The following is a 20198-nucleotide window of genomic DNA, read 5'->3' as shown; positions in this document are numbered from 1 at the left end:
GGACGGTGACTCTGATGTGCTGGGAGTGGGGTTTCTGTGGTGGGATTGTTTACTGGGACGGTGATTCTGATGTGCTGGGAGTGGGGTTTCTGTGGTGGGATTGTTTACTGGGACGGTGACTCTGATGTGCTGGGAGTGGGGTTTCTGTGGTGGGATTGTTTACTGGGACGGTGACTCTGATGTGCTGGGAGTGGGGTTTCTGTGGTGGGATTGTTTACTGGGACGGTGACTGATGTGCTGGGAGTGGGGTTTGTGTGCTGGGATTGTTTACTGGGACGGTGACTCTGATGTGCTGGGAGTGGGGTTTCTGTGGTGGGATTGTTTACTGGGACGGTGACTCTGATGTGCTGGGAGTGGGGTTTCTGTGGTGGGATTGTTTACTGGGACGGTGACTCTGATGTGCTGGGAGTGGGGTTTCTGTGGTGGGATTGTTTACTGCCCTCACACATAGGCAGTGAGATTCAACCCTCGGAGGAGAGGCGAATGAAAATGGCAGCAATAAAAGGTGTGATTGAGTGAAATGAGTTGTGTTTGTTGCAGTGACTGTTTACTAATGCTGGATCTGAAGTGGTGTACTTGTGTTACAGGAGTCGTACCGCGTTGTATTCCTGTGAAATATCACTACTCCTCCTCAACAGTCCCACAGAATCTTCCAGTCAATTTAACCATGACCATTCGGCAGGACGAGTGGCATGCATTACGTAAGTACTGGGGGAAGAGGACCAGGGCTGAGCTTCAGAGTAATCGATTAATAGAACCTGAGCCTCAGAATAATACAAAGTACCAGGGACTGAGCCTCGGAGTAATATAAAGTACCAGGACTGAGGCTCATAGTTATAGATTAATAGGGACTGAGCCTCAGAGTAATATAAAGTACCAGGGACTCAACCTCGGAGTAATGCAGAGAAACAGGGACAGAGCCTGTAATACTGAGCACCAGGGGCTGAGCCTCGGAGTAATACAGAGTAACAGGGTTTAAGCCCAGAGTAGTACAGAGTAAAAAGGATTGAGCCTTAGAGTAATATAGAGTACAAGACTGATCTTTAAAGTAATAGAGTACAAAACTTTAGAGTAATACAGAGTACCAGGTACTGAGCCTCAGAGTAATAGAGTATGAGACTAATCCTTAGAGTAATAAGAAATGAGAGTAAAGGTCAGACTAAGTAAGATAAGAAATCAGGGTTACAAATGGTCAGGGAACAAATACAGTCATAGAACGTAAGTACAAAATGACTGTTACCCTCACTTTATTTGTAACAGTCACTAAAAACAAATTAAATTTCCTGTACAGCAACATGCACTGCATCCAAAATAAAATGGGGGAACTGGAGACAATGATTCGTAGCGAGGAGCCAGATGTAATAGATAATTGAAACATGGCTACACAAAGAACAGGACTGGAGGTTAAATATTGCAGGATATAATGTATTTAGAAAGGTTGGGGATGGAAGAAGGGTGGGTGAGGTAGCTGCACTAATTAGATACAACATAATGGCAGTCGAAATAAGGGACATAAGTAACATTAAGTTGGAAACAGAATCCATATGGATTGAGACAAAGGATCAAGAGGGATCGATCAGGTTAATAGGGATATTCTACAGACCACCTAATAGTGGAAGGGAAGTGGAGGAAGAAATATGAAGACAAATCTATAAAATGAGTAAAAAACATTGTAATAATCATGGGAGATTTCAACTACCCTCAAATAAACTGGCAAGAAGAGGTAGGAAAAGGGGAATGGGGTTTTTACAGTGTGTACAGGACTCCTTTCATACCGAGTATGTGAGAGGCCCAACAAGAGAGGAATCACTGCTGGATCTAATAATGGGAAATGAACTAGAACAGATAAGGGAAGTAAGCATAGGGGAACATCTAGGCAATAGCGATCATAATATAATAAGGTTTAAGATAATGTTTGAGAAAGACATAAGTAAGACAAAGGCCAAAGTAACAAATTGGAAAAAAGCAAATTTTGAAGGAATGAGACTGGAACTCGGGAAGGTAAACTGGAAAAAAATGTTGAAAGACAAAGAGATCGAACAGCAGTGGGAAATATTTAAAACGATGATAATAAAATTCAGGAGAAATATATTCCTCTAAAAAAACAAGAACAAACTAGCCAATAATGAAACACCATGGATGAATAAAGAGATAAGGGAAAAATTGAAACTAAAGAAAAAGGCATACACTAAGTACATGGACAGTAAAAGAGAGGAGGACAAAAGGGAATACGAAAAGGTTAGGAAAGAAGTTAGAAAATCAATTCGGAAGGCAAAGAGGAACTACGAAATTAAATAGTCAAGAAATATAAAAAGAAATAGTAAAGTATTCTACAGACACACAAATAACAAAAGAAAAATCAGGATAGGGATAGGGCCACTAAGGGATACACACAATAAACTCTCAGGTAATGACAGCGAAATGGCAGAAACATTGAATAGTTACTTTGCCTCAGTATTTACCAGGGAGACTAACATGGTGAGCAGGAGATTAGAAGAAGAAGAAGAGATCAAAAAAGATATAAAAGACATTTAAGATAGAAAGGGGGGAGATAATTGATGAACTAATCAAACTTAGAGAGGATAAAACCCCTGGTCCAGATGGATTGCATCCACGCATTTTAAAGAAGTTAGGGAGGAGATAGCAGAGGCGCTATTACATATATATAAAAATTCACTAGAAAAGGGAAAAGTGCCAGAGGATTGGCGGACAGTTAATGTGATTCCAATATTTAAAAAGGGAGATAGAACAAGTCCAGGGAACTATAGACCAATTAGCTTAACGTCGGTGGTAGGAAAGATAATGGAATCCTTACTCATGCAATAGAAAAACATCTAGAGAACGAAAATATAATAAAGAATAGTCAGCACAGATTTCAAAAGGGAAAGTCATGCTTGACCAAACTTATTTAATTCTTTGAAGAAATAACAGAAAGAGTAGACAAGGGCAGTGCAGTAGATGTAATATATTTGGATTTTCAAAAGGCCTTCGATATTGTAGACTCATGACTGAGGTCTGAGCATGTGGAGTCAGGGGACGGGTAGCAGAATGGATATCAAGTTGGCTACAAAACAAAAAACAAAGAGTAGGGGTTAAGGGTAGTGACTCAGACTGGCAAAAGGTGGGAAGTGGTGTTCCACAGGGATTGGTGCTGAGACCACTGTTGTTCACAATTTACATAAGCAATTTGTATTCAGGAATCGGAAGTATAATTTCAAAATTTGCAGACGACACAAAATTGGGGGTGTAGTTAATACTGAGGAAGAGTTCATCAAAATCTAAGAGGACATTAATAAACTTGCAGAATGGGCGTGTAATTGGCAAATGAATTTCAATGCAGATAAGTGTGAGGTGGTGCATTTTGGTAGGAAAAATAAGGAGGCCACATACTGCTTGGATATTAGTCTAAATGGGATAGAGGAGCAAAGGGATCCAGGGTACAGATACACAAATCACTAAAAATAGCAATGCAGGTTAATAAGGCCATAGAAAAGCAAACCAAGCACTGGGGTTCATTTCTAGAGAGATAGAATTGAAAAGCAGAGAAGTTATGTTAAAGTTGTTTAGAACCTTGGTTGGACCACACTTTCAGTACTGTGCACAGTTATGGTCTCTATTATAAAAAGGATATAGAGGCACTGGAGAAGATGCAAAAGAGATTTACCAGGACAATACCAGAACTGCGAGGTTATACCTATCAGGAAAGATTGAACAGGCTGGAGCTCTTTTCTTTTGAAAAGAGAAGACTGAGGGGTGACCTGATAGAGGTCTTTAAGATTATGAAAGGGTTTGATAGGGTAGACGTAGAGAAGATGTTTCCACTTGTGGGAGAATCCAAAACTAGAGGTCATAAATATAGAATAGTCGCAAATAAATCCAATAAGGAATTCAGGAGAAACTTCTTCACCCAGAGAGTGATTAGAATGTGGAACTCGCTACCACAAGGAGTAGTTGAGGTGAATAGCACTAAGGGTAAGCGAGATAAGCACATGGGGGAGAAAGGAATAGAAGGATATCCAGATAGAGTTAGATGGAGTAGGGAGGGAGAAGGGTCGTGTGGAGCACAAACACCAACAAAGACCAGTTGGGCCGAATGGCCTGTTTCTGTGCTGTAGTTTCGATGTAATACAGAGTACTAGGGACTGAGCATCAGAGTAATACAGAGCACCGGGGACTGAATCTCTGAGTAATACAGAGTACTGGGGACTGAGCATCAGAGCAATACAGAGCACTGGGACTGAGTCTCGGAGTAATAGGCATGAGAATGAAGATCCAGTTCAAAACGTTAATCCAGAAGAAGCATTCAAAAACCGGAAGATAATTTAATCATATGTACTGTGTATCTACCCGTGCTGTACCTGCCCTGGGACTGTTTGATGGGACAGTGTAGAGGGAGCTTTACTCTGTATCTAACCCGTGCTGTACCTGCCCTGGGAGTGTTTGATGGGACAATGTAGAGGGAGCTTTACTCTGTATCTAACCCGTGCTGTACCTGCCCTGGGACTGTTTGATGGGACAGTGTAGAGGGAGCTTTACTCTGTATCTAACCCGTGCTGTACCTGCCCTGGGAGTGTTTGATGGGACAATGTAGAGGGAGCTTTACTCTGTATCTAACCTGTGCTGTACCTGCCCTGGGATTGTTTGATGGGGTAGTGTAGAGGGAGCTTTACTCTGTATCTAACCCGTGCTGTACCTGCCCTGGGAGTGTTTGATGGGACAGTGTAGAGGGAGCTTTACTCTGTATCTAACCCATGCTGTACCTGCCCTGGGAGTGTTTGATGGGGTAGTGTAGAGGGAGCTTTACTCTGTATCTAACCCGTGCTGTACCTGCCCTGGGAGTGTTTGATGGGACAGTGTAGAGGGAGCTTTACTCTGTATCTAACCCGTGCTGCACCTGCCCTGGGATTGTTTGATGGGGTAGTGTAGAGGGAGCTTTACTCTGTATCTAACCCGTGCTGTAACTGCCCCGGGATTGTTTGATGGGTTAGTGTAGAGGGACCTTTAGTCTGTATCTAACCCGTGCTGTAACTGCCCCGGGATTGTTTGATGGGGTAGTGTAGAGGGACCTTTAGTCTGTATCTAACTGGGTCTCGATGCTGGTACTGTGCTATTCTCGGTTTGAGACAGGGGCCGTGTGTCCTGTTCCTATTTGGCTAACGCTCTGCTGACTCATGTTCACAGATCTGCGTCGGATGACAGCAGGGTTTATCGGAATGGCGGTGTCCATCATCCTCTTCGGCTGGGTCATCGGGATGCTGGGGTGCTGCAAGGACCATGATCTGATGCAGTATGTGGCTGGTCTGCTCTTCCTCATGGGAGGTGAGAGAATTAATTGCATCTCCTTACCTCTTGGAATCAACTTCTCCCTACAAACAGCGAGTGCAGACCCATCACACCGAGTTACAGAGTGCTGCTTCACCCAATCTCTGTCAAACTGAGCGAGATATCTGTACACTGACTGGTGTCTCTCAGTCCCTCTCTCAGGGAGATATCTGTACACTGACTGGTGTCTCTCAGTCCCCTCTCTCTCGGGGAGATATCTGTACACTGACTGGTGTCTCTCAGTCCCCCTCTCTCAGGGAGATATCTGTACACTGACTGGGATCTCTCAGTCCCTCTCTCAGGGAGATATCTGTACACTGACTGGTGTCTCTCGGTCCCCTCTCTCTCAGGGAGATATCTGTACACTGACTGGTGTCTCTCAGTCCCTCTCTCAGGGAGATATCTGTACACTGACTGGTGTCTCTCAGTCCCCTCTCTCTCGGGGAGATATCTGTACACTGACTGGTGTCTCTCAGTCCCCCTCTCTCAGGGAGATATCTGTACACTGACTGGTATCTCTCAGTCCCTCTCTCAGGGAGATATCTGTACACTGACTGGTGTCTCTCGGTCCCCTCTCTCTCAGGGAGATATCTGTACACTGACTGGTATCTCTCAGTACCTCTCCATCAGGGAGATATCTGTACACTGGCTGGTGTCTCTCGGTCCCCTCTCTCTCAGGGAGATATCTGTACACTGACTGGTGTCTCTCAGTCCCCCTCTCTCAGGGAGATATCTGTACACTGACTGGTCTCTCTCAGTCCCCTCTCTCTCAGGGAGATATCTGTACACTGACTGGTGTCTCTCAGTCCCTCTCTCTCAGGGAGATATCTGTACACTGACTGGTGTCTCGCAGTCACTCTCCCTCAGGGAGATATCTGTACACTGTTTGACTTACAGGGAGAGGTTAGACAGACTGGGACTTTTTTTCCCTGGAGAGTAGGAGGTTAAGGGGTGATCTTATAGAAGTCTATAAAATAATGAGGGGCATAGATAAGGTCGATAGTCAAAATCTTTTCCCAAAGGTAGGGGAGTCTATAACGAGGGGGCATAGATTTAAGGTGAGAGGGGAGAGATACAAAAGGGTCCAGAGGGGCAATTTTTTCACTCAAAGGGTGGTGAGTGTCTGGAACGAGCTGCCAGAGGCAGTAGTAGAGGCGGGTACAATTTTGTCTTTTAAAAAGCATTTGGACAGTTACATGGGTAAGATGGGTATAGAGGGATATGGGCCAAGTGCAGGCAATTGGGACTAGCTTAGTGGTATAAACTGGGCGACATGGACATGTTGGGCCGAAGGGCCTGTTTCCATGTTGTAACTTCTATGATATGATTCTATGACTGGTGTCTCTCAGTCCCTCTCTCTCAGGGAGATATCTGTACACTGACTGGTGTCTCTCAGTCCCTCTCTCTCAGGGAGACAGCTGTACACTGACTGGTGTCTCTCAGTCCCTCTCCCTCAGGGAGCTATCTGTACACTGACTGGTGTCTCTCAGTCCCCCCTCTCTCAGGGAGATATCTGTGCACTGACTGGTGTCTCTCAGTCCCTCTCAGGGAGACATCTGTACACTGACTGGTGTCTCTCAGTCCCTCTCTCAGTGAGATATCTGTACACTAACTGGTGTCTCTCAGTCCCCTCTCTCTCAGGGAGATATCTGTGCACTGACTGGTGTCTCAGTCCCTCTCTCTCAGGGAGATATCTGTACACTGACTGGTGTCTCTCAGTCCCCTCTCTCTCAGGGAGATATCTGTACACTGACTGGTGTCTCTCAGTCCCTCTCTCTCAGGGAGACAGCTGTACACTGACTGGTGTCTCTCAGTCCCTCTCCCTCAGGTTGATATCTGTACACTGACTGGTGTCTCTCAGTCCCTCTCCCTCAGGTTGATATCTGTACACTGACTGGTGTCTCGCAGTCCCTCTCCCTCAGGTTGATATCTGTACACTGCCCCCCTCCCTCAGGATCTCAAAGCTAGTAATCTCTGGAGGATGCTGCCAATCTCCCAGTGTCTCACGCTAGTGAGTATAGGAATATTGGATAAGACAGGTTAATGCGTGGCTGGAGAAATGGTGCAGGAGGGAGGGCTTCAGATTCCTGGGGCATTGGGACCAGTCCGAGGGAAGGAGTGATCTGTTCAGGATGGACAGGTTGCACCTCAACAGAGCTGGGACCAATGTCCTCACGGGGAAGTTAACTAGTGGTGTGGGGGAGGGTTTAAACTAATTTGGCAGGGGGATGGGCACCAGGATGAAACATTAGAGAGGAGAAACAAGATGCACAGAGGATTGGCAGAGGCAGATAGCGCTAGAGTAAAGAACAACTCAGAAATAGACAGGTGGCAAATGTGAGACAGTCTAAGATAAGATTGGAGTGCATGTGTGTAAATGCACGTAGCATGGTAAATAAGGTTGGTGAGCTGCAGAGACAAATCGCATCATGGGACTATGATATAGTGGCAATAACAGGGACCTGGCTCAAAGAAGGAGAGGATTGGGAACTTAATATTCCTGGCTACAAGGTATTCAGGAAAGATAGGGCAGGAAAGAAAGGACGGGGTTGGGGGGGGTGACAGTATTGATCAAAGAAACTATTATGGCACTAGAAAGGGATGATGTAGTTGAGAGGTCAAAGACAGAAACTATTTGGTTAGAATTGAGGAACAATAGAGGAACGATTAAACTACTGGGTAAATACTATAGGCCACCAAATAGTGGGAAGGAGAAAGAGGAGTAAATTTGCAGCGAAATCTCAGAGGTGCAAAAGCCATGGAGTAGTGATAATGGGGGACTTCAATTATCCCAATATAGACTGGGATAGTAACAGTATAAAGGGCAAAGAGGAGGAGGAATTCCTGAAATGTGTACAAGAGAACTTTGTTGATCAGTGTGTTTCCATCGAAATGAGGAAGGAAGCAATGCTGGATCTAGTTCTGAGGAATGAAGTCTGACAAGTGGAGCATTTTCCAGTGGGGGAGCATTTGGGGAATAGCGATCATAATATCTTCAGGTTTAGAATAGTTATGGAAAAAAACAAGGAACAATCAAATGTGAAAATAGTCAATTGGAGGAGGGAAAATTTCATTGAGTTAAAAAGGGATCTTGCCCAGGTGGATTGGAATCAAAAATTGTTAGACAAAACAGTAATTAAACAATGGGAGGCCTTCAAGGAGGAGATGGTTCAGGTACAGAATAGACACATTCCCATGAGGGGGAAAGGAAGGGCATCCAAAGCTAGAGCTCCCTGAATGACTAAAAATATAGAGATTAAAGTGAAACAGAAAAAGGAGGCTTACGACAAATGTAATGTTCATAATAAAGTAGAGAATCGGACTGAATACAGAAAGTACAGAGGAGATCTAAAAAAGGGAATAAGAGGGGCAAAGAGAGAGTGTGAGAATAGATTAGTGGCTAACATAAAAGGGAACCCAAAAGTCTTTTATAAACATATAAATAGTAAAAGGATGGTCAAAAGAAGGGCCGATTAGGGACAAAAAAGATGATCTTGTGGAGGCAGAGGAAATGGCTGAGGTAATAAATGAACACTTTGTATCGGTCTTCACTAGGGGAGAGGATGCTGCCAATGTATAGGAGTAAAGGAGGAGGTAGTAGTGATATTGGATAGGATAAAAATAGATAAAGAGGAAGTACTAAAAAAAAGTTTGCAGTACTCAAATTAGAAAAGTCACCCGGTCCGGATGGGCTCCATCCTCGGTTACTGAGGGAAGTAAGGGTGGAAATTATGGCTGCTCTGGTCACAATCTTCCAATCCTCCTTAGATACGGGGACAATGATTGAGTTCTTTGATGAAGTAACGGAGAGGGTTGATGAGGATAGTGTAGTTGATATTGTGTATATTGACTTTCAAAAGACATTTGATGAAGTACCACATAATAGACTTGTTAGCAAAATTAAAGCCCATGGGATTAAAGGGGCAGTGGCAGTGTGGATACAAAATTAGCTACGGGACAGAAAACAGAGAGTGGTGAATGGTTGTTTTTCAGGCTGGAGGGAAGTATTCAGTGGTGTTCCCCAGGGGTCGGTATTAGGACCACTGCTCTTGTCGATATATATATTAATGACCTGGACTTGGGTATACAGGGTATAATTTCAAAGTTTCCAGATGACACGAAACTCGCAAACAGTGAGGAGGATAGTAACAGACTTCAGGTGAAATGGGCAGACACATGGCAGATGAAATTTAATGCTGAGAGGTGTGAAGTGATACATTTTGGTAGGAAGAATGAGGAGAGGCAAAATAAACTAAATGGTACAATTTTAAAGGGGGCGCAGGAACAGAGGGACCTGGGGGTGTATGTACATAAATCTTTGAAGGTGGCAGGACTAGTTGAGAAGGCTGTTAAAAAAGCATATGAGATCCTGGGCTTTATTAATAGAGGCACAGAGTACAAAAACAAGGAAGTTATGCCAAACCTTTATAAAACATTGGTTAGGCCTCAGCTGGAGTATTGTGTTCAATTCTGAGCATTTTAGGAAGGATGTGAAGACCTTAGAGAGGGTGCAGAAGAGATTTACTAGAATGGTTCCAGGGACTTCAGTTACGTGGATAGACTGGAGAAGCTGGGGTTCTCCTTAGAACAGAGATTTGATAGGTGAGATTTAAGATGAGATTTGATAGTTGTTCAAAATCATGAACGGTTTTGATAGAGTAAATAAGGAGAAACTGTTTCCAGTGGCAGAAGGGTCGGTAACCAGGGGATACACGTTTAAAGTGATTGAAAAAAGAGCCAGAGGTGATATGAGGGAAAAAAAATTACGCAGCGAATTATGATCTGGAATGCACTTCCTGAAAGGGTGGTGGAAGCAGATTCAATAATAACTTTCAAATGGGAATTGGGTAAATATTTGAAGGGGGAAAATTTACAGGTTTCTGGGGAAAGAGCAGAGGAATGGGACCAATTGGATAGCTCTTTCAAAGAGGCAGCACAGGCACGATGGGCCGAATGGCCTACTCCTGTGCTGTATCATTCTATGATTCTATGCTGTGTACACTGACTGGTGTCTCTCAGTCCCTCTCTCTCAGGGAGATATCTGTACACTGATTGGTGTCTTTGTCTCACCCTCTCAGGGAGATATCTGCGTTTGATTGGATCCCTCGTTCCCCTGAGGTACACCTGGTGTAGGGGGTCCTGTTACTGGAAGTGGCGGGAACTGGTGGCAGGCAGAATATAGAAAGTTCAGAGGGGAAGTGAAAAAGGAAATAAGAGGGGCAAAGAGAGAGTATGAGAATAGACTGGCGGCAAACATAAAAGGGAATCCAAAAGTCTTCTATAGGCATGTAAATGGTAAATGGGTAGTGAGGAGGGGTGGGGCCGATTAGGGACCATAAAGGAGATCTACTCATGGAGGCGGAGGGGATGGCGGAGGTACTTTGCATCTGTCTTTACCAAGGAAGAAGATGCTGCCAGGGTCTCAGTAAAGGAAGATATAGTTGAGACACTGGATGGGCTAAAAATTGATAGAGGAGGTACTAGAAAGGCTATCTGTATTTAAAGTAGATAAGTCACCCGGTCTGGATGGGATGCATCCTAGGTTGCTGAGGGAAGTAAGGGTGGAAATTGCGGAGGTACTGGCTATAATCTTCCAAACATCCTTAGATATGGGGGTGGTGCCAGAGGACTGGAGAATTGCAAATATTACACCCTTGTTCAAAAAAGGGTGCAAGGATAAACCCAGCAACTATAGGCCAGTCAGTGGTGGGGAAACTTTTAGAAACAATAATCCGGGACAGAATTAACAGTCACTTGGACGAGGGTGGATTGATTAGGGAAAGCCAGCACGGGTTTGTTAAAGGCAAATCGTGTTCAACAAACCTGATAAGAGTTTTTTGATGAGGTAACAGAGAGGGTAGATGAGGGCAATGCAGTTGATGTGGTGTATATGGACTTTCAAAAGGTGTTTGATAAAGTGTCGCACAGTGGGCTTATCATCAAGATTGTGGCCCATGGAATAAAGGCAGCAGTAGCAACATGGATACAGAATTGGCTAAGTGACAGGAAACAGAGAGTAGTGGTGAACGGTTGTTTTTCGGACTGGAGGGAGGTATACAGTGGTGTTCCCCAGGGGTCAGTGCTGGGACCACTGCTTTTCTTGATATATATTAATGACTTGGACTTGGGAGAACAGGGCACAATTTCATAATTTGCAGATGACACAAAACTTGGAAGTATAGTGAACAGTGAGGAAGATAGTGATAGACTTCAAGAGGATATAGACAGGCTGGTGGCATGGGCGGATGTGTGACAGATGAAATTTAACGCAGAAAAATACGAAGTGATACATTTCGGTAGGAAGAACGAGGAGAGGCAATATAAAGGGGTACAGGAACAGAGAGATCTGGGGGTTTATGTCAACAAATCGTTGAAGATGGCAGGGCAGGTTGAGAACGCTGTTAAAAAAGCATACGGGATCCTGGGCTTTATAAATAGAGGCATAGAGTATGGAAGTTATGTTGAACCTTTATAAAACACTGATTCAGCCACAGCTGGAGTACTGTGTTCAGTTCTGGGCACCGCACTTTAGGAAGGATGTCAAGGCCTTAGAGAGGGTGCAGAAGAGATTTACTAGAATGATTCCAGGGATGAGGGACTTCAGTTACGGTGGGTAGACTGGAGAAGCTGGGGTTGTTCTCCTTGGAACAGAGAAGGTTAAGGGGAGATTTGATCGAGGTGTTCAAATTCCCAACTGTCCAGCCTTTGGCCCTCCATTCACCACGACATTTCTGCAGCTACCGATCTGCTCCATCACACCCTCATCTCCACCTTGTCCCCATTAAAACCATTACTCTCTCTCACTGATCATTCCCCCGGTACGGCCCTCATCTCCGCTCCCTTATATCCAAGGGACGAAGATTTGAACGTGTATGGTGGGACAGCTGGTTGAGCCATTGATCGCCGAATCTGGCTGGCCCACATAAAGCACAATCGGGTCCTGCTCTCTGTCCAAACTGCTCACTATTCCAGGATCATCCTGGAATGCAAAAATAACCCCCGGCTTCTCTTCACCACAAACCATCTTCTTAAACCCCTCTCCCCTGCCTCCTCCACCCTCGCCTCCAACAACAAATGCGAGGAGCTCATGGACTTTATCACAAAGATTAACAACAGATGAAATTAAGGGTCAGGAAAAGACCAGCTGGTCCATCGAGCCTGTCCCACACCACGTTGGCCGGACCATCACGACCAAACACTGCTTCCCTCCCCCCCCCCCTCGCATCCCCTCCCCCCCCCCCCCCGCGTCCCCTCCCCCCGACCTCCCCCCCCGCGTCCCCTCCCCCGACCTCCCCCCCCGCGTCCCCTCCCCCGACCTCCCCCCCCGCGTCCCCTCCCCCGACCTCCCCCCCCGCGTCCCCTCCCCCGACCTCCCCCCCCCGCGTCCCCTCCCCCGACCTCCCCCCCCCGCGTCCCCTCCCCCGACCTCCCCCCCCGCGTCCCCTCCCCCGACCTCCCCCCCCGCGTCCCCTCCCCCGACCTCCCCCCCCGCGTCCCCTCCCCCGACCTCCCCCCCGCGTCCCCTCCCCCGACCTCCCCCCCGCGTCCCCTCCCCCGACCTCCCCCCCGCGTCCCCTCCCCCGACCTCCCCCCCGCGTCCCCTCCCCCGACCTCCCCCCCGCGTCCCCTCCCCCGACCTCCCCCCCGCGTCCCCTCCCCCGACCTCCCCCCCGCGTCCCCTCCCCCGACCTCCCCCCCGCGTCCCCTCCCCCGACCTCCCCCCCGCGTCCCCTCCCCCGACCTCCCCCCCGCGTCCCCTCCCCCGACCTCCCCCCCGCGTCCCCTCCCCCGACCTCCCCCCCGCGTCCCCTCCCCCGACCTCCCCCCCGCGTCCCCTCCCCCGACCTCCCCCCCCCCGCGTCCCCTCCCCCGACCTCCCCCCCCCCCCGCGTCCCCTCCCCCGACCTCCCCCCCCCCGCGTCCCCTCCCCCGACCTCCCCCCCCCGCGTCCCCTCCCCCGACCTCCCCCCCCCCGCGTCCCCTCCCCCGACCTCCCCCCCCCCCGCGTCCCCTCCCCCGACCTCCCCCCCCCCCGCGTCCCCTCCCCCGACCTCCCCCCCGCGTCCCCTCCCCCCCGCGTCCCCTCCCCCCCGCGTCCCCTCCCCCCCGCGTCCCCTCCCCCCCGCGTCCCCTCCCCCCCGCGTCCCCTCCCCCCCGCGTCCCCTCCCCCCCGCGTCCCCTCCCCCCCGCGTCCCCTCCCCCCCGCGTCCCCTCCCCCCCGCGTCCCCTCCCCCCCGCGTCCCCTCCCCCCCGCGTCCCCTCCCCCCCGCGTCCCCTCCCCCCCCGACCTCCCCTCCCCCCCCGACCTCCCCTCCCCCCCCCCGACCTCCCCTCCCCCCCCCGACCTCCCCTCCCCCCCCCGACCTCCCCTCCCCCCCCCGACCTCCCCTCCCCCCCCCGACCTCCCCTCCCCCCCCCGACCTCCCCTCCCCCCCCCCGACCTCCCCTCCCCCCCCCCGACCTCCCCTCCCCCCCCCCGACCTCCCCTCCCCCCCCGACCTACCTCCGAGATCTCTGCAGTCCTCCAATTCTTTCCTCTCACCTCTTGTCCATCCCTGATTTTAATCACCCCACCATTGGCGGCCGTGCCTTCAGCTGCCTCGGCCCGAGGCTCTGGAATTCCCTCCCTAAACCTCTCTACTTCTCTCTCCTTCTTTAAGACGCTCCTTAAAACCTACCGCTTTGACCAACTTTTGGTCACCTGTCCTAATATCTCCTTATGTGGCTCGTTGTCACATTTTTTCGATAACGGTCCTGTGAAGCGCCTTGGGACATTTTACTGCATTAAAGGTGCTGTATATGGGAGTTGTTGTTGTAGGGATTGGTGTGTTAATAGTGTACGGGGTACACCCAGTGTAGGGGGTCCTGCTACTATAGGGATTGGTGTGTTAATGGTGTAGGAGCTACACCCAGTGTAGGGGGTCCTGTTACAGTAGGGATTGGTGTGTTAATGGTGTAGGAGGTACACCCAGTGTAGGGGGTCCTGTTACAGTAGGGATTGGTGTGTTAATGGTGTAGGAGGTACACCCAGTATAGGGGGTCCTGTTACAGTAGGCATTGGTGTGTTAATGGTCCATGAGGTACACCCAGTGTCGGGGGTCCTGCTACAGTAGGCATTGGTGTAGGAGGTACACCCAGTGTAGGGGGTCCTGTTACAGTAGGGATTGGTGTGTTAATGGTGTAGGAGGTACACCCAGTGTAGGGGGTCCTGTTACAGTAGGGATTGGTGTGTTAATGGTCCATGAGGTACACCCAGTGTGGGAGGTCCTGCTACAGTAGGGATTGGTGTGTTAATGGTCCATGAGGTACACCCAGTGTGGGAGGTCCTGCTACAGTAGGGATTGGTGTGTTAATGGTCTATGAGGTACACCCAGTGTAGGGAGGTCCTGTTACAGTAGGGATTGGTGTGTTAATGGTGTAGGGGGTACACCCAGTGTCGGGGGTCCTGCTACAGTAGGGATTGGTGTGTTAATGGTCTATGAGGTACACCCAGTGTAGGGGGCTCCTGTTACAGTAGGGATTGGTGTGTTAATGGTGTAGGGGGTACACCCAGTGTCGGGGGTCCTGTTACTATAGGGATTGGTGTGTTAATGGTCTATGAGGTACACCCAGTGTAGGGAGGTCCTGTTACAGTAGGGATTGGTGTGTTAATGGTGTAGGGGGTACACCCAGTGTCGGGGGTCCTGTTACAGTAGGGATTGGTGTGTTAATGGTGTAGGAGGTACACCCAGTGTAGGGAGGTCCTGTTACAGTAGGGATTGGTGTGTTAATGGTCTATGAGGTACACCCAGTGTCGGGGGTCCTGCTACAGTAGGGATTGGTGTAGGAGGTACACCCAGTGTAGGGGGTAGGGGGAGAGAAGTGGTGTGTTCACGGTTTGCTCCATACTGATTCTCTTTTCTCTCGCTCCCCACCAGGAACCTGTTGCATTATCTCCCTCTGCACCTGTGTGGCCGGAATTAATTTTGAACTTTCCCGTTTTCCTCGGCACATGTACGGGCTGCCGGAGGACATCAGCCACGGATACGGCTGGTCCATGTTCTGTGCCTGGGGCGGGCTGGGACTCACCCTGTTGGCGGGCTTCCTCTGTACTCTGGCCCCTTCCCTCAGCACCCCTCACACAGTGGTACAGAAAGCAAGGGCAGAGAACGGGACCATGTGACACCCGCCACTGCGCTGCTTAAACAACGATGGAGTGAGTGAGATGAGGAGCCCGGCGAGGGAGCGAGTTAGTCACCTGGAGAGGCAGAGTCACCCCGAAAAACACTCAGACCCTGGGCAGCATCGGGCAGGGGGCTGAGAAACGTTTAAACACTTAAACCCAGTCTACACAAAGCAGTTTTGTTGAATGTAATTTAATAGAATGACTTGTGATAATGCAGTGTTCGTACATTGAAGTCGATTAAAAAAAAAAATAACTTAAAAAACTTGCAAAAAAAAAAGTTTTTTTTCGTTAATGCATTTTGATACTACCTGCCATTTCAGTGTCCTAGCAGACTCCCAGAAACTTAAAACAAAAAGGCTCACCTGTATGTTTAGGTAATGCCCCAGGATTTAACCAGCAGCAGATTCCCAGGTGAGGACAGCAGGAAGGTTGAAAGCACCTGGTTTGTCAGCGGAGGACATTGTTTTGTAAAGTGGCTGTGACTGGATTTGTATCTCGTCTGCATTTATTTGTATAAATACAGAAACATTTTTCAACTGTACAGAATTGCACTCTGCTGTAAATTGCATTTAATGTGATTTAATGATTTTTTTCCCCCCTTTTTTTTGGTTAAACCTTTGAAACAGGTGCGAGCGATGAGCTGCCTATTGTTGTGAATGCATTTTATAATATAACTGATAAAAGGTACAAATAAAACAATCATCCGAACCGATCGGGCTGCAGATTTTACTATGCAGCTTCTCATCCTCTCTCTGCCTCACATCTAAGAAGTTGAGTGTCCAGTTTGGCTGAGTGAGGAATGTTAATGCAGGAACCCGGGGGAGTCCTGTTAACCCCCAGGGGCCGTACACTGCCAGCCCATGGGTTAGCCCTGACTTGATTGATGGACAGCCTGTGCGGCTGATACTTAATTCTCTCTTTCCAGCCTGGTTAGGACTGGTGAAGAAAGGTACCTGTACGCGCAAGGGCCCAATCACTAAAGGTAGCAGAGAAAAATCATAACTCTCAGCTCAGCAGTGTTGTCCAAGAGAAGTCGCTGACCCTGTTTTGGCCTTAAGCACTCATTTTAGTCGAAAACTCCCTCCACAGTCTGGGTAAAGGTACCGCGTCTGTGAATATTTAACATCTCCCACCATTCAGTAACCGAGGCAGTAAAACACTCTCAGTGCTCAAAAACACTCACTGCTTTTCATCTTAGTATTTTAGCAACGCACAGAAAGGTTAAAGTTCACATGCATTCGCTGTGTGAATATAAGTATTGAGACCACAGCCCCAATGACTTTCTTTGTTCACCAATCAGAAATGCAACTAGCCACAATCAGCGAAATGTGGATAACGTATTGGACAACACCGACCCTACGAGCCCTGGCTCGAAGGACCTGTGACTGATTATTACTTTCCACTAAATAATGGCACTGAGTGCTGTCTTGTCTCAATAGGTCACAAGTGTGAAACAGTGCCATGGGGGTGGGTCACACTGGGTAGGGAATGGTTAACACTGGATGCTGAGAGGGGAGGAGGAGGAGGGATGGGAATGGTTAACACAGGCTGGGGGAAGGGGTGAGTGTGGGATAATACTGAGGGAGGGGTGTGTGGGTGACGACGGGGGGAGGGTGGGAATGGGCGACGCCAGGGAGACGGTGTGCTGTCTCACTGAGGGACTTCCCCAGGTTTATTTTGCATTGGGCCTGTGTTAAAGCCCACTGGCTTCACTATAAACCAGTTTCTTCCAGTACTTGGCCAGTCTCCCTTTATATACAAGGATCTGATTTTTTTTTAAATCATGCAAAACTTTGAATTATGCAGCTGGCAGAGTGATCTAATTCTAACCAACTTATGCAAAAACTAAACGACAAAGCATCACTCTGTTTCGGGAACTAGGTCCAAACTACTTCCCTAAGGCCCCGACAATGACCCACCGCACTCGAGGCTGGGTTCAGTAACAGGAGCAACGCCCACCATAGCACGGAGAGAGGGAAGCATTTCTCAACTACTTCTGGGGGGTTTGTCCGATCCCCTGGTACGAGAGGCCCAGAGCAGGTGAAGACCACTCCATCCACACTTTGTGTATTCTATGGTGGACTCTGTCCCATTAGCTCCCTGTGCCCAGTGATCCTCTACAGAACACTAAGTCTCCTCTCTTAACCCTCAACTCTTCACCCCGCCCTGTTCTCAGCCATTGTTCCAACTGCCCACATTGACGTCTCTCTCCTGCCGTCTGGTTCGGGAGTTTTAATCTTGGGGTGAGAGAACTCAGTCACCTAACTCACTGAACACAGCACAGCAGGTGAAGGGGTCGGCCAGTGTTGGCATTGTGTCACATCATTCCCTAAGGAAGCATGCAGGTCTGGGATGTACGAGTCTGTGTACTGTATCGAACTCCAGTGCAGTGCTACATGTGTATGGTACAAACTGTAAAATATTGTGATGTTTTAGATGTACTGTTTAAAGCCAAGGATTAAGAAAGTTTAAAGTAATAAATTGATCTTATCAGGGAGTGTTTGAGATTGTAATATATACACATTGAGCATTCAGTTGGTCAATAATAAAAAATTAAATCCACAAAATGCCATGTTTTTATTCTCCATTTGAAGTTGTCGATCGTGTAAAGAGCTTTCAGTGTGTGTGTGGGCGCTGGATACGGGGGGGGGGGGGTGGGGGGACAAATTGGATAGGGGCCGTTAGACTATGTCCCTGTGTCCTAGTAGACGTCGAAGAGACCTCCCAAAAACAGTTACAAATGTCTTGCCACCCAGAGGCAATAATCCAGCCACTAACCTGTAAATCCTGCATGGTCCCTTTAAATAGCACTCTAAGACATGCTCAGATGGTCGCGGTTAAGACTGTGCGTTGAGTTGAGCGTTAAGTCCCAAAATGGTGTCTATCACTTTAAATCAGCGCTGCACACTGATTGAAACCATTTTCTCCTTACTTTACATGATTCCAGCGTTCGTTATCTGCGCTAACTCCTATACCAAGATGGCGTCTGGCGCACGTCACACAGGAAACGTGCGCGAGCATCCAAGACGCCATCTTGGATGAAACAACAAGCGCGACACGGCCCGATTTAGTGCCCAGAGAGTCTGAAACTGATCTGGGCTGCCATGTGATCCAGGCAGTGAGGATGGAGTGAAAGAATCTGCCCTTCTCCAGGTTAACCTCAGTCTAAAGGTGTTACCACAAACATGGAGATGCAGTTACCAGCAGTGATCCTGTTCTGGTTGCCCCAGGTGCAAGTTAAATATAATGCAGCCAACTGTGAAGCATGCCCCAGTCGATCAGCACATCCCAACCAGTCACTCTTAACGAGCCAGAACCCAGGGGAAATTAAACCCCCACACAGCCAGTTACAGAAACAGTAACAGCACTGGATCCTGAGGGGAGGGGGGAAGGAGTTAGAGACAGAAACAGCACTGGATCCCAAGGGGAGTTTGGGGGATTGGGGGTTACAGAGACAGTAAAGCACTGGATCCCGAGGGGAGTTTGGGGGTTAGAGACAGAAACAGCACTGGATCCCGAGGGGAGTTTGGGGGATTGGGGGTTACAGAGACAGTAACAGCACTGGATCCCGAGGGGAGTTTGGGGGATTGGGGGTTACAGAGACAGTAACAGCACTGGATCCTGAGGGGAGTTTGGGGGGATTGAGGGTTACAGAGACAGTAACAGCACTGGATCCCGAGGGGAGTTTGGGGGATTGGGGGTTACAGAGACAGTAACAGCACTGGATCCCGAGGGGAGTTTGGGGGTTACAGAGACAGAAACAGCACTGGATCCCGAGGGGAGTTTGGGGGATTGGGGGTTACAGACAGTAACAGCACTGGATCCCGAGGGGAGTTTGGGGGTTACAGACAGTAACAGCACTGGATCCCGAGGGGAGTTTGGGGGTTACAGAGACAGTAACAGCACTGGATCCCGAGGGGAGTTTGGGGGTTACAGAGACAGTAACAGCACTGGATCCCGAGGGGAGTTTGGGGGATTGGGGGTTAGACAGTAACAGCACCGTTGGGACAGTGTGACCTGAACCAGACTCACTACAAGCTGCAGTGTACAAGTAGGAAGTGTGAGGCTGAGCAATAGAAATGATGATGGAGATAGTCTAATGTCCCCTGGAGGAACTGGCAGATTCTCAAATCAGCAAAAGACGCAAAGGATCAGCTCCTCACTGTGTCTGAGTCACAGAGGTCGAGCATCACACTTCCCCGACCCTCCAGCATATGGCCCTCAGAGTCTGAGTGTGAGAGTACACACAGCACAGATCCTACACCAACAGGAACCCAGTCTATTCCGGAGGGTGCTGACTCAGAAGTGAGATCAGAGAGACTGAGCTGTTGCCACTGATAGACCCACTGGATCCCAGCGAATTCTGTTTTAGGTCTATTTATAAATGTGTCTAAAACTGAAATCAGTCCTGTGCCAACAAGGAGCGATTTGCCAGTTACACCAAATGGCAGCTGGTTTCTGCCTCAATCATCCCCAGTACAACACTCCCAACACCATCTGTCTCACTGACGCACGTGTTCACATTGAAACAGTCCTGCTGCTTTACAGCTTTGTAACACAGACTCCCACCCCCATCAGACCCCGGGAGAGGGGGCCCCGCAGACCCCCCGGGAGAGGGGGCCCCGCAGACCCCCCGGGAGAGGGGGCCCCGCAGACCCCCCGGGAGAGGGGGCCCCGCAGACCCCCCGGGAGAGGGGGCCCCGCAGACCCC

The 20198-nt window shown here is 48.9% G+C and overlaps 1 protein-coding gene across 1 annotated transcript; it reads left to right on the top strand.

The window, feature by feature from the left end:
- Positions 1 to 587: 587 nt before the first annotated feature.
- On the top strand, positions 588 to 17028 carry LOC137319168 (transmembrane protein 178B-like; the record flags this gene model as incomplete). Its single annotated transcript, XM_067981503.1, has 3 exons — positions 588 to 701; positions 5182 to 5319; positions 15240 to 17028. Coding segments are annotated over 3 exons (497 nt in total), but the record flags the coding sequence as incomplete, so codon positions are not given.
- Positions 17029 to 20198: the final 3170 nt, after the last annotated feature.

The sequence above is a fragment of the Heptranchias perlo genome, unplaced genomic scaffold (genome assembly GCF_035084215.1).
Source record: "Heptranchias perlo isolate sHepPer1 unplaced genomic scaffold, sHepPer1.hap1 HAP1_SCAFFOLD_750, whole genome shotgun sequence".
NCBI lineage: Eukaryota > Metazoa > Chordata > Chondrichthyes > Hexanchiformes > Hexanchidae > Heptranchias > Heptranchias perlo.
Note: the sequence above shows the minus strand (reverse complement) of the source record. Positions and strands in the feature narration are given on the sequence as shown.